Genomic DNA, 15537 nt, shown 5'->3' with positions numbered 1-15537 from the left:
CCAAATCCTTTTGCGTAGCCAATAGTAAATTGAAATTCAAGCTTTCTACTATTAACACATTGGATATTGAAAGATCATTTGAGATAGGAATTTTACCAAAACCGTTCATTGCCCTTGTCACTGTCACTAAATATGATACTATCATAATCATAACAACCATTTGTATCAATTGAGTTGAAGATCTTGTGATAACTGCACCCACCATCAAATACTCAATGCTTTCTTTGGGCGTTGGAGTTAACCTACAAAGGAGCTTATCATAGATTAGTTGGTTAGGTTTCTTGTGGTGGAACCTGCCCACCCGGGTTCAAGTCCTTGAATTAATATGAGTGCTCATATTTTCCTGGATTTATTCCAGGATTTAAGGGCGCTATGCTTTTAGTGGTAGCCGATGTCCTCGTCGACAACGAGGCGCCAGTGGTGACTTTGTGAATCTCAAGATCTGTTGGCTCAGTCCTTCGAAGGTGCTCATAGGGATAGGGTTTGCGTATGTGTGTTCATAGGGGTGAGTGTGCGTGCGTGTTGTGAGCTTTTGTGTTTACTGTGTCATTTTTCAAAAAAAAATTCTTTTTATTAAACTATTTGGTACCCAAATAACTTTTTTCTTTGTGCCCATAATTGGAGTACCAACGAATTTAGCATGCACCCCATTAACACCCTTTGAAAGAAAATAGCAAGAATCAAATCTAATAGAGCATATATCTTGGTTTTTCTCTAGTCTATATCTTGGTTTTTCTTTGGTGGGTGGACCATGTGAAATAAATCCGGTGTCCACCAGAGAGGTTTTTTGAAGGCAAAAAACAGTGGGGGCCAGTTCCCCACACGTCCATCGGGGAGGTTCAAAACCCGGTTTTTCAACATGAAGTAAGTACATATACAAATACATCGTCATCGATCATATCGACGCTCATGCTCCTCCTTTTGTGGAATAATGTTTGTAGTCGATCTTACCTTACTAGGTAGCTTCCAGTTCGAGCATCCATCTGTGGGATCTACTACTTCTCATGATAACCGTAACCAGGGCCGGCCCTGGGGGTGGGCAGGGTGTGCGGCCGACCCTGGTCTCTAAATTTGGTGGGCCTCTCCCCATATAGTAGGTACTAGTATATATATATACGATTTTGTCTATAATACATATATACATGGGCTTTTGATTGCTGCGTGTTGCCTATTGGGCTGTTGGCTAAATATAGAAGCAAGCAAAAGTCAAGGAAGAGGCCCTTCGACGCTTCAGTTTCCATTCACCTCGCGAACGACCTGACCGTGCGGCCGCCAGAGGTAATCGTCATCATCCGTGATCGAGCAGATGCAGATGCAGATGTTGCTCGTTCAATTTCGATCCCAATTCCCATCATCCTCATCCGTGATCCCTGATCCATTTGCAGCCGCTTCAGTTCATCAATCATCACGGATTAACTGGATCAAAGTATCAAACCACTGCACAGGACAGAGAGGATCACATCCATAGGTAAGCACCGCTCAGTTTGACAGTAACATATTGATGATTAATTTATTTATTGTAGCCTACATACCCTTATAATTGTAAACTATAATTGTCTATCGTTTATTTAATTTTAGGATTTGGATATAATGTCATCGAGAAAGTTTGAATCGGGTGCTTCCAAAAGGAAACGGAAAAGAAATGCTGCAGCATTGACAGAATCACTGAGAGGATCTCTTGATAAATTTTCAAGACTAGTACGGCTGCTTCGACGAATCCTGATGAGTTGGCGATAGTTGCTATGGATGTAGCAACTAATGAGAATGATGAAGAAAATGTTGACATCGGCGTCGGTGATAACAATGTAAGTGACCCTGAGAACACCGTTCCTGCATCGGGTGCGCAAGAACAATCTACTAGTATTGATGAGCAGCCAGTTTACACTTCGGATATATATGATCCAAGCAATTGGGATAAACTTGATAATAAGGCACGAGACATATTAGTTGAGAAGGGGCCTATAAGAGAAGAGAACATTGAATTCCCTCATGATGCTGAGTCAAGACATTTTTCATATGGCCATTATTTTAGAAAACTAAGCAACGGAGAGTTACACGATAGAAAATGGTTAGTTTATTCAAAGAATGTTGACAAAGCATTTTGTTTATGTTGTAAGATCTTCAAGTCTAGCAGTACGAGTGGCTTAGCAAATGATGGCTATAGTAATTGGAGGCACATTAGTCAGAAGCTTAGAGAGCATGAAAATAGTCCTGAGCATATTAGGAATATGAACAGTTGGAATGAAATGAGAGCTAGACTACGGAAAAAGGAAACAATTGACAAAGAATTGCAGCAACAAATCACAAAGGAGAAAGAACGTTTGAGGCAAGTTTTAATAAGGATAGTTGCAATTGTGAAATTTCTTGGCAAACGCAGCTTGGCTTTTAGAAGAAGCAATGAGCAACTTTACAATCCAAGTAATGGCAATTTCTTAGCTGTTGCCGAGATGATAGCAGAATTTGATTTTGTAATGCAAGATCACCTCAGACGTATTCAGAACAAAGAAATTCATTATCATTATCTTAGTCATAAAATTTAGAATGAGTTGATTTCTCTCTTGGCTGCTAATATCACAAGCTCTATTATAAAGGTTGTTAAAGAGGCCAAGTATTTTTCCATTATTCTTGATTGCACCCCTGATGTGAGCCATCAAGAACAAATGACTTTGTTAGTTCGATGTGTTAATTTGTCTGATGCCCAAATAAAAGTTGAGGAATATTTTTTGGGGTTCTTGAAGGTGGATGATACATCTGGTTTGGGGCTTTTTAATGTACTGGTTGATGCTATTAACTCCTTCGGACTTAATATTGATGATATAAGAGGTCAAGGCTATGACAATGGTTCAAACATGAAAGGAAAACACCAAGGAGTACAGAAAAGGTTAACTGATATCAATCCAAGAGCATTGTATATGCCATGTGCTTGTCATAGTCTCAATCTTACTCTAAGTGATATGGCAACCAAAACATGTGGTAAAGCTGAGTCATTTTTTGGTATTGTTCAACGCATATATGTGCTTTTTGCTAGTTCTACAAAAAGGTGGAATGCTTTGCTGAAACATGTTCCCAGTTTAACTGTGAAATCATTGTCCAATACTCGCTGGGAGAGTCGAATCAAAAGTGTTTCAGCAATAAGATATCAAGCTACTGAGATAAGAGCAGCTTTATCTGAGTTACGTCATGATCCTGATGCTAAAGATAAAAGTGATGCAAAAACTTTATTTGAGGCCATTGGAAAATTTGAGTTTATACTTGGTATGGTTATCTGGAATGATATTTTATTTGCCGTGAATAAAGTGGGCAAGAAGTTGCAGTCGCCAGACATGTGCATTGACTCTACATTGCAGCAAATACAAGGTATGAAACAATACTTTGAGACATACAGAAATGAAGGGTTTTCTTCTAGTCTGATTATGGCCAAAGGCATTGCATCTGACATGGGTGTAAAGGCATCATTTCCAGTAAAACGTTGTGGTACGAGGAAGAAACAATTTGACGAAAGTGATTGCCAAGAAGAAATTCTAGACGCTGAGAAGGCTTTTGAAGTCGAATATTTTAATGTTGTGGTTGATATGGCAAGATCTTCTTTAAATCATAGATTTGATAAACTCATGGAGTTTAAAGATATATTTGGTTTCTTAATGAGCTCAACTGCCCTAAAGTCATTAGATGATACTGAACTTGAAGAGTGTTGCACTAAATTTGCCAAAAAAATTTCGGTTGATGGATCATCCGATGTTGAGGTACATGATCTTATTTCTGAATTGAAGATTTTGAAATTCACATTGCCAGAAGGTACATTGTCTGCTATGGAGATTTTCAAGCATGTCAGAGAGTTGGATTGTATAATATATTTCCATTGCTTATCGGATCTTATTTACTGTTCCTGTGACGGTCGCATCAGCTGAAAGAAGCTTTTCAAAGTTAAAATTATTGAAGAACTATTTGAGGTCAACAATGTCTCAAGAAAGGCTAAATGGCTTGGCGACTTTATGCATCGAGAAGAAGTTGTTGGATGAGATCGATATCAATAGTATAATCAATGATTTTGCACCTCGAAATGTAAGAAGAAATTGCTTTAGATAGTGTCAAGTGCCAAGTAAGTAATATATTATTACATATGTCCATTTTATTAACTTTGAGAGATTATATATAAGCTTTTTTGGTGTTTTGAATATTATCTAAATTGATGTGTATTTGTGAGACTATATATATCTATAAAAAATCTATATAAATAATTTTTTGAAAGTAGACTATGGGCCTCCATATTAGTTCTCGACCATGGCCTCGAAAAACTCAGGACCGGCGCTGACCGTAACCTTTGGAGATGCAAGCAAACTTTGCTGTAACTAGTGACTAAACAAATGAAGCCGTACCACGCGTCCCCTTTGTGGTTTGATGCACAAATAAAGGTGCATGTACTTTGGCAGTAGCCTTCTTCTCGCCCATCATGGCCGCGCGATGGCCTCTCTTTTTCTTCTTCCAATTCGTGCATGCATGGACCATGCATGCATCTTTCAGCTGCTGCTTTTTCCCTGAAAATCGGGACCCTTCACTCACATTATACTTCTGCCGCGTGATGCCGTCCAGGTTCCAGATGATATCTTGCCGACCATCTGCCAGCCAGTCCAATATCTATCCCGGTCGGCCCAAGGGATCCGATCGATAGATGTTCATGGATCAACTGATGATATGATGTAAAACAGACAGCATGTAAGCAGAGAGCTTCTTCTCCTTTCGATTCTGTCATGATCATCACATGCCTATGCATGATGCGGTGATGCTTGCTCGATCGATCTCTGCTGCTGCGTGTGGTGCCTTTGGGTGTTGGCAAGCAAGGCTGGCGATGGCACGCCGCATGGGCCTTCTTACCGAAAGGGGCTACTGCACCTTCGCGTGAGGTAACGAGACACACCATGGATCCATATGCGTGATACACAGATCTTGTGGGCACTACCGGGAGGAAGGATCCCTGCATGCATTGGAAAAGAAGACAATGGGTCTGCGATTGCTTGCACGCATGCACCATCGATCTATCTCTGATACTTGAAAGGTCTAGCACTGATGCTAGCGATTGATCAGCTAATAAATGCATTTCATCTGAGCAGTGAGTAGTACTGCTATATATTTGGATTTCATCTGGCTATACATATATGTGTTGGTATTCCACTTTTTTGATGTAATTAAAGAGATTAATGCTTTAATTGGCACGTGCGTTAGTTACCGTATTAAGGCGTCATCGATCATCTTCTAGCTAGTTACAAGAATGACCAATTCAGATTTTTTTCCACTGTGGAGAACAGAACAAACCCATAGAAAGAGGAGGCTAGAATCTACACTACTGGAAACCGGCACTTTGCCGAGTGTCTGCGGCACTCGGCAAAGCCCGAAATACACTCGGCAAAGGGCACTCGACAAAGAATTAATCAGCAAAGAAGCCTTTGCCGAGTGCCGGAAAAGCACTCGGTAAAGATTTACACTCGGCAAAATGAAAATGCGAAAAAAACCCAAAAATAATAGCAAAAAAAAATTTCAGGAAGGGCTGCCACCGGTCATCAAAGTCGCTGCATTTTTTTGCCCAAAATTCACGGCTAACGCGGCCGGTGGGATTCGAACTCATGACCTCTGCCTCACGCGTCTGTTGCTCTACCACTGCACTACACTGTCACTTGTGTCTAAATTCCGTTATCTATCCTCATATATTATATTAAACCGAGAGTAAATTGCTTGTTTGAGGCTCTAAACGAATTCAAATCAAAAAGTGGTCAACTATAAAGTTTCATAACTTTTCGAGATCTATAATTTTCATTTAGGAAGTTTTTCCATCCGAGGTCGTTTGAAAAATTTAAATTTTAAATTTGAGAGATTCAAACGTAGTTTTGCATGATAAGATGATTTCAAATCAAAAAGTTGTCAACTACATAGTTTCATAACTTTTGGAGATCTACAATTTTTGTTTAGGAAGTTTTTCCATCCGAGGTCTTTTGAAAAATTCAAATTTTAAAATTTTTAAATTCAAACGCCGTTTTTGCATGACAAGGTGATTTCAAATCAAAATGTTGCCAACTACAAAATTTCATAACTTCTCAAGATCTACAAAGTTTATTTTGGTCATTTGTTCATCCAACATAGTGGTAGTAACATTATTCACAAATCTTATATATCCCTCTTCTACTTTCGTGAAACTAATATGAGACATATGAGAGAGATGTAGATTTTATGAACAACGTTATTGTCGTTTTGTCAAATGAAGAAATGACCAAAATAAACTTTGTAGATCTTGAGAAGTTATGCAACTTTGTAGTTGATAAGTTTTTCATTTGAATTCATTTCGGGCCTCAAAATTTGCTTTGAAAAAATAATTTGTCGAGGGCAAAAAAAATGCACACGGCAAAATGCCTATTTGCCGAGTGCCAAAAAAAGGCACTCGGCAAAGACGCATTTTGCCGAGTGCCAAAAAATGGCACTCGGCAAAATACATCTTTGCCGAGTGCCAGAAAAAAGGCACTCGGCAAAGACGCATTTTGCCGAGTGCCGAAAAATGGCACTCGGCAAAATACATCTTTGCCGAGTGCAAAAAAAAAACACTCGGCAAAGCCAACTTTGCCAAGTGTCGAAAAAAACACTTGGCAAAGCCGTCTTTGCCGAGTGCCCGATAAAATATACTCGGCAAAGATTCCGGCACTCGGTAAAGTGCCGGTTTCCGGTAGTGCTACTACACATCCCTTTAATTTGATCATAATTCACTCATAGTAATCCGTGGATCCATGCTCTTAGACAACTTTAGTGACCATATGTATGTAATGAAGTTCATTATTACTTTTGACAACAAAGCCATGTATTGACACCATCTGCCAGGACTGTTGGATCAGGAGACGCGTTGTGCGGGCATTGTTGTCAAGTCCGTGCTAAGACACCTCAATCACTTATGGTGACATGGAGCAACTGACCAGCCGGGTATGTTGGCGGCTAGTTGTTCCATATTTTCGTAAGTGAGTGACGTGTCTTAGCACACATTTGTCAACAAAACCCACAAGTATGTCCCTAGTTCAACCGTACTGACCGATGGAGTGCTCAAGAGGTGGATTGGGATTGGCGTACTTTGATAGATTAGTGACCCTTGTGAGTTATTTTATAGTTTGGGACTTAGTGGGAATCACATGAATTGTTCCTATAATTATGAGCTTACCATCCACATGTCCGTTCTACGCTGGAGCTCCACGTCAGCTAGTGGACTGTGGTGTGGCTGTGTTTGGACCCGGATGGTGGTATACTTAAATAGTTTATGATCTAAATATGCAATTTCATAGTTTGAGAACCTGGATGAGAATCGTATAATAGTTTAGAGGCCACCAGTGCAATTTACTCTTTTAAAATTTTCAGCCCACTGACAGTCAGTGTATCGTCCCATGTTAATATGATAATCACGTGTCAAGTTGAAGTATTTTCTTTACGAAAATCAATATTTTAATGGGAAACCAGTTTGCCTTTTTTAGACAAGCCAATCCAGACCGGTTTCTGACCACCACGGGCTGAAAAAGAAAATGATCCATTTTTAAGGGCTACTACATTGCACATATCACCTTACTTAGTGGGCCTCAATGTCTTTGATCCGTGCGTTAAACCTAGCCCGTGGGCATTGTGCTCAAAACTGGGCCAGCCCCAATCCGTACTCCTCCTATTTGAGAGGATGGCCTAATGGCTCGTGTTACCTCATGGCTTGGCCTGACCGACCGAATGCAAATCTAGCATGGTCCACCACACACCACAGCTTCGGAAAAAGCCCAAATTCCATGGTAGTTCGCCTGCCCGAAGTTCGATGCGGATAGATTAGCTAGGAGTTCTATATCCATGTCCTTAGTAGACACTAGTCGATTGGCGCGCGATTCCGCGCGCTCGCGCGGTAGCACGTTCAGAGGTTATACAGGTCTATTGAAATATATTACAGGGATAAGTATTTTATTGTGGAAAAGCTATACACGGTAGCTGATCTCTAAGCCGGTGTACACAAATAGTTGTCTTCGGTGGTAGTAGCGCTGCTGATGTGTGGTGGTGCTGGTGAAGGTCTGGTGATAGGCGATGCATGATGGTGCCGATGTAAATAGGAAGTTCTCTTAGCAAGCTGTGATCAGTGGGTACGTTAAATTATTGATGAATGGCTGCCAATACTGAAACGCAAAAAATAGGACTCAGTACTATTATTTGTTTGCAAACTAAATTGAAGAATAATGTGTGTACGGTAAACCTAGATTGTAATAAAATATCATATCATGGTGAAATCATGTTAACAGTGGGTAAAGCTAGGCATAGTTAAATGTACCTATTATCCTAAACTCAGTTGATATATATTCCTCTTAAATCTAAAAAATAGAACACAAGGAAAAGCGTTGAATCTAAAAAAATATAGGAATCGAATCCTAACACGGATCATGATACATTTCTCAATCTCTTATTGGATGAGGCAGTCAAAGAATTGTGACATGGTATGTTTGTGGAAGAACCATTGAAAAACTCAAATTGGCAGAGCACTTGTCCATGAAAAGGATCATGGCGCTATATGTAAGATTAATAAAAAGAAATGAGCATGTACTATGAGAACCTAACATCAAAGAAACAGGATACCTTAGAATGAGCTACAAATATCATCAACCCGAGATCCTGATAAGGGAAAGAACCTGCATATCAGCAGCCATGAATAGGATCAGGCCACTATATTTAGTCTAGGGAACACAGTTGTTAATGCACCATTTAATGGTACAAAATTGATGGAAATGCATACCGCTTTTTATCTGTACATGTACCTTTAGTTACCTAATAGAAAGCAGAGGTAGAACCATAATGCAATTATTCCATAGAAGCACACACACGTTTCATTTCAGGACTTTTCAATTTGATACCGACAAAACCTCCAGCACCACCTTGCTCTAAAAAAACTACACCCTGAATTCTCTTTAGCCCCAACGTATTAAAGGCATATAATAATCAATGGAGGATATGACAGCTGTAGCATTAGGAGGGAAGACATTCAGAGATCTAGAAAAAAGATTCATAGATACCTGAGGTCTCCATCAGCTTCCTGACTGCCTCTTGTTTCTCTGAAAAAATAGAGTGTACCACCATGTTAACAAATTACTGGAAGCAAGATACAAGGCGCGCGCGAGGAAACAAAGCTTTTAGGCTAGCGTTACAGGGGCTGTATGAGGAAGGAATACGTAAAAGTTTGTTGCTACGTTTTTTTTATGCAAACAGTATAGTCTGCGCGCCCAGATAGGTGACCATTGAGGTTTCATAAGTGGGTTCTGTGTGAAGTGAAACAATTTGCGAGATAATTCACATGAACATTACAGTCAAGGTTCATAGTTCTAATTATACATAGGCCGCGCCCCCACGCGCGAGCGCAAATGAATATCTTTAGGTTTATAAGATACAGTCAGTTGCAATTATATTGTACTATATAAATTGCAAATCAACTTCCAGATAGAAGATGCACCTCAGCAGATATTGTCATTCAAAGACACTGTGCAACAGGTTACAATTTCCAAACACTTGAACCAGCAGATCAGAACAGTGATCCAAGTGTTTAATGTAAAGTACAGGTTCATGATGCTAAAAAGAAGCAGCAAATTCAGCTTGCAGCAAAAAAAACTCCGAAAAGCCATTTAGGCTATTAACAGCAGCAACTTTCTTGAATGGGTCAGTCTATTGACTGCAAAGCAGTTTAGAGAATCATAGTTGTGGCAAAGGTCACACACATATAGCAGCTCAAAAGGTAATGAGAGTTTCTCATGCCAATAACGCATTGAGGTTGTTCTCCAAAGTACAGTGCGGCAGCTTTGCAAATAATTCTGCTTGTGTCTCCATTATTTTTACTGCGAAGGGAGAAACAAGCCATCTTAGTGCAACACAGCTGCACGACTGAGCTGTTGTTGTAGGTCTTTTAGAAACATGGTTACCTGTTGTGCAGGGACCTGCTATGGTGGCTGTTGCTTGTAATTTCCATCTCCTGGATATCTTGTGTAAGCGTACATGGCAGGATCTTGAGGGGGCCGAGCATAAAGTCATGGATCAAAATAGCTACCATTCCACTGTGTCAGCTCTTAGGAAGGGTGGAACATAATTTCATCAAAGGGGATGTCAACTCAAGCACTAATTAAAGGGCACACAAATTAGAGGTAAAAACTTATGTGTGAGTGTACGATCCCATGCCTCCATTTAGCACCCTTACTGTCTCCTCAACTGTTGTCCTGAAGAAGCAGTTTTATTAAGCAAGATAAAATCCATCAGTTTTATTAAGCAAGATAAAATCCATACAATAGTATTTGTTTGCGAAAGTTGTGGAAGCATTTTTTTCAGGTATACTAAGCAATTGTTCCGGATATACAATAAATTTCATGTAATATGTAAATTAAGCAATTGTGCAAGTAGACAAGATAGCTACTTTGAAAGGCACAAACTGAGACTATAAGCAAGGGTACCATCCTACTGATTTTGCATAGTAGCTAATCAGGTATAACAAATAGATTTCAGGCTTATTAATTATGCCCAAGCATGAGATGTAAACTCGTGGTCTTTTTTGCAATAAAAAATAGCTACAAAATTCCTACTGTAAATGGATAGCAAGGCAGCTGCAAACCTGTAAATAAACCAGGCGAAGTTTGCTGTAGAATAGAGCTTTGCTTATGGCAGCCTACATAATAATTGCTGAAAAAATCATTTAATGGGGTAGTTGATCCATAGGACATCATGTAATGGAATAGAAATTCGCTTATAGCAGTCTATAGAAGCAAATGAGCTCACCAGTTCACTTTCTAATCTAGTTGCTCCACAGGACCTTAGTTGAAGTTGTTTCAGACCTGCAAGAAAGTAGACAGAGATGAATAGAAATAGATACATCAATAGATACATCATCAGGTTTGGGGTGTGGTCAGTAATAGAACGACCAACAAATCATGTGAAGACATCATTTTTCAGTCATAGGATTGTGAAAACAGAATTGATTTTAAAATGGCTCCCTCAATATTCTTGGACCAGTTTCGCTGTACAAATACGCTGCAAGTAGAACACCTAGCAAATCCGAACCCCATTAGCAAAATATTTTGTACTGGCTCTCATTATTAAGTGGACCATTTTTTCATATACTATTTATACCTAGACATTGTCAACCAATGTCGTTGCATATACATGAGAACAATGGGAGATGACAACACTAAACTTTAAAAACACTGATTTGAAGACATCAGCTTTAATGTGGTAACAAACTTATTATTTTCGAACAGAGCAACGACAGGCATCATATACCAGCTGAAGGCTTCTTCTATGTCTGAATGGACTATTAATGATGCACAAACCCGAAATCATTCTTTTGTAATTTCCATCCAACTTTGGCCATGACGAAAAATTAAGTTAATTGTGAGCAACCTAAATCATGCATTGAATCCTTGCTGCTGCTGAACTAAAAAAAATTGAATTATGGTTTGTAACCGTTACAGTATCAGTCATTAAGAAAACTCTATATTTCGAATCTGATAAAGATCTGACATCATGTTTGTTGGCTCAGCAATGAACTGGATACGCAGGAAATCTAACTGAACAAAAAAAGGCTAAAAAATAGGTAGAAGTAATTAAGTGAGTTTAATTTCTAACAAATCCACATAGAAATAATTGAGGAATTTGTAATGGATTTTACCAAGCACCAACTGGCCATGGACATAGTCAAATCACTAAATTTCATTGATCCGTTCTATTCTATCTCAACAACTAAACGCATTTAAGATCTGAGACCATTGCTTTATAAAGGAATCAAGCTTTGACATCATTGCATATAAAATAATTGTACTCTAAAAATAGAGCACCATTATTCGGAGGTAGCATCGTACCTTCTATGGAGTAGGGGACCGTACGAAACATGGCAACGTTAGTGTTTATACACTGGGCTTCAACAAATAAAGCAAAATTCTGAAACAATATGATTCATTTTGCAAATCAGGAGATAGGAGAATTTACATAAGAATCCATTCAGCTGGTTTCTAATCTGATTGCAGTGGACAGAATGTGCAAACACTTCACAAGCAGAGTCACAAGAACTGACCAAAATGATATCTCAAAAATTAGCCGAACCCCTCCTCTTTCTTCAGGACCTCAGGAGGCCGAACCGGCAATTGGACAATATATAGCTAGGGTTAGTGCATATAGCATGATTAACAATACAGGTATTTAGCAAAGGTTAACCAATATACATGTCTATCAGCATGACTAAAAGCACAAGCGGTAGGTATCATTGTAGTAAGTGAACCTTACACCATCATGGTAGAACCGAGGTCTGAAAGATTGGTAAGCCCAAGATGCGATGATAAATGTTAGGCACTGGCAAATTTGATGTGATTGTCATCAAACCAGTTCAGTTGTGATGGTGAACTGAATCATCAAAGAGGTAGAAGTGTGTACTGGCGGTCTAAGCCATGGTTCAAACAAGGAATTTGTGCAAAAGAAAATGGAAAAGGAAATGTATAAATATCGGCTTGCCAACCTCTTTTGGGAGGGGATAATTATATATAATAAGTAAGTAGGCAATCATACACTGGTATTAGAAACTATAATAAATTAGCAGGCAATCATGTAATGATATTGATATTAATTCTTAACATAATAAATTTCTGCAATTACTTGAGCAAAATGCTCAAATAATATAGTGACTGCTACCTAGAACACTACCTTTAAGAGTTTTTTTTCCAGAGCAGCAACCCTACGTATAATAAAAATAATTACGTACCCAGAAAAAATGAATTAAAGGGATCAGAGGCATAATCAAATAAAAATCTTAGGGAGGAAGAAATAGAACAGAGCATTGTATTTACAGAGCTGTTTTCCATTTACAGATGTATGGATATGGAAAACAAATATGGAGATGGGGATGGGGATTAATGGGAACAATCAGGTGATCAAATTTACGGAAAGAACAACATATTTTGGCAATCGAAGACACACATGTGTTCCCATTGCAAGAAAACGAATGGATCTGTTATGGACAATATATAGTGTGCAGCTTTCCCATTTAAAAAGAACAATGAATTTAGTGGAATCAGGTGGAATAAGTTCATGTTCATTAGGTTAATCTAAAATGACTTATCGGAGTGTCATTGCTTTGATGGATAGCCAAAAAAAAAACTGAATCTAATATGAAGAAAGCTACAGACTATATAGTAGTGTCTCAATCTACATGCATGATAGTCTCAAATTTGGATCTGGAGCGCATGACCTAGAGCAAGCATAGAAAGAAAATGAGTGTGCAGGGATAAAAATTGGAGAGTACCTGTACCCCCTATTGTTGCAGTCTGCTATCAGTCCAAAGGATTGCAAGAGGATCGATAGTTACCTCAGAAAGGATAAGGTGAAGACGCAAAGTGGATACATTGGCCCATGGTGTTTGAAGAGCAATACTCTGAGGCACCCAGCTAGTTTATAGAGGTTGTGAATGCATCCATTCAGTGCAGCATTCTGTTATGTATTCACAAATTAAATTGCAGCCTGTAAAATCAAAGAGATGCCAAGCAAAATAATGAGAAAAGCACCCAAAATCTGTAAGGACAAATTCGACACGAACATACTGAAAGTTTGGCTGTGCAGGAAACATACATTAAGCACCCAATGATTGGAAGAAGTAACATATGCATGCCTGAACGCAGCGAGCATGAGAACAAAGTAATGCTCCAGTTCAAATCAAGTAGACTAAGTTGGAACTATTGAAGATGTAGTTGTAAGGAATATATATAGTTTTTTTTTCTACTTGTAACCACAAAGACGTAGTTCTAAATAAATAGCAATAATTGTCCAGAATATATCAAAAATAGAGTATGGAAAAAATTGATGCATGTGTTTGTTGCACTCATTTCACTATTAGAAATTAACACATTCCTTTTTAAGCAAATATGGCTATATATCTCTTTAGCGGTAAAAACATGCATGTATGAAGTGGTGGTCTGTGAACATATGTAAACTGAAACTTCGAAGAACGCACCGTACGAATCTAACATGTTCATAGGAGTGCACCGTATTCATAGCAGCAAAAACCTGAGGATAGGAAAGCGATGGTATAATTCTTCACTATTTGCTATTCAGGACCATTGTCATCTAGCGATATGTATTCTCTGTTTAGCACAGCATGTGAGAAAACCTTACATAACAACAGATAATGCGACGACTAGGTGAAAATGAACCCAAAACTAATCATAAATCCAAAACTATATCAAATTAGTAACCCTGATGTAGCAGGAAAAAATCAATTGCACAGAGCTACACAAATGAATAGGATCAAACTCAGGCTATTTTTTTTGACAAAGCATTTATATAACAGCGTCACAGAATGTGTAAGTGCATTATTGCTGATCTCTGCTAGGAGAAAACTAATTAGTAGATCAGTCTACTCTTCATAAGCATGGATAAATAAATTTGTTATAGCCCATGCTAACCATATATTCTAAAAAATTTGTATCATATGCGGAGAACTTTTAGCTCACCCAAAAATATTAGGCTTGACACACCAACAGGAAAATAGAACTTTCACTGAGACGACAACACAACAATAGATGTGGCCAATTTCATTGAATGAAACTGAAAGCTATATAAAATCAAGTCAGTACTGCAAATCAGTTACATGTGTAGATCATCAAACCCTTAGATGGTTAGGCATGTGTGTCCAGCTCCATGCATGCACCACGGGCCTGAAGCATCTCTTGCTCATTCACCTGCACAAAGGAGAAGATGGAATGAAGGAGGAACTGGAGGAGGCACATAAAGCACAGGCACAACCATAAAGGCGAAAAAACAGGGTGCAAGGCAATGGCCCCAGATAATATCATGAAGGAAACCTTTACAAATTTTAGAGGCCTCAGAAATATATGAACCATCATTTAACCATGATCATGGGCACAGGCACAACCACAAAGGCGAAAAACAGGGTGCAAGGCAAAGGCCGCAGATAATATGATGAAGGAAACCTTGGCAAACTGTAGCGGCCTAACAAATCTATGAATCATCATTTAACCATGATCCTGGAGTATGAAGGCACGAAAGTAAATGGAAAATGGCAAGTCTCTCACAGGATCTTGATGGGCAAGGTGTACCAATCAGGAAAGCAGGTGGTGACATGTCGCTGAAGCGGTCCAATGAAAGAATTCTAGGAGACGTGGATGGGCTGGCCGCCGAGTTCATTTTCATTACAGGCCATACGGGGAAAAAAATATTTCCATCACGTGCATAGAGCACCAGGCTAAAAACAGTAGCTTCAACATAAACGAAACAAAATATCTCAAATCCCAGGGAGGGCTTCGCATCTGTAAGGTTAAAGAAGAGTTCATTTTCATCACAGGCCATACAGCAAAAAAAAATCTTTCCATCACGTGCACCGAGCATCAGGGTAAAAATAGATGTATATATAAGCGAAAACAAATTCCAAGGACAGATAGCAGGTTTGATACACTATAAGCAGGCAAACATCACAGCAGTAGGCATAGGCCAAACCCTAGAGAATGTATTCATGGC

At 38.9% G+C, this 15537-nt stretch overlaps 1 protein-coding gene and 1 long non-coding RNA gene across 2 annotated transcripts; one reads left to right on the top strand and one right to left on the bottom strand.

Moving 5' to 3' along the window:
* The first annotated feature begins 1742 nt into the window (after nt 1-1742).
* Nucleotides 1743-3908, top strand: LOC136479476 (uncharacterized). The gene is made up of 2 exons (XM_066477335.1): nt 1743-2468; nt 2592-3908. Exons 1-2 carry the CDS (start codon nt 1743-1745, stop codon nt 3906-3908), a joined length of 2043 nt encoding a protein of 680 aa, XP_066333432.1.
* A 6084-nt stretch (nt 3909-9992) lies between these two features.
* LOC136481568 (uncharacterized) lies at nt 9993-12153 on the bottom strand. Its single transcript, XR_010764767.1, has 5 exons — nt 12089-12153; nt 11877-11933; nt 10798-10853; nt 10634-10687; nt 9993-10244 (listed from the first exon to the last, which is right to left on the bottom strand). It is a non-coding gene; the product is annotated as an uncharacterized lncRNA (long non-coding RNA).
* Nucleotides 12154-15537: the final 3384 nt, after the last annotated feature.

The sequence above is a fragment of the Miscanthus floridulus genome, chromosome 9 (assembly GCF_019320115.1).
Source record: "Miscanthus floridulus cultivar M001 chromosome 9, ASM1932011v1, whole genome shotgun sequence".
Taxonomy (NCBI): Eukaryota; Viridiplantae; Streptophyta; class Magnoliopsida; order Poales; family Poaceae; genus Miscanthus; species Miscanthus floridulus.
The sequence above is the reverse complement of the archived record's forward strand: the minus strand, read 5'-3'. Positions and strand labels throughout refer to the sequence as shown.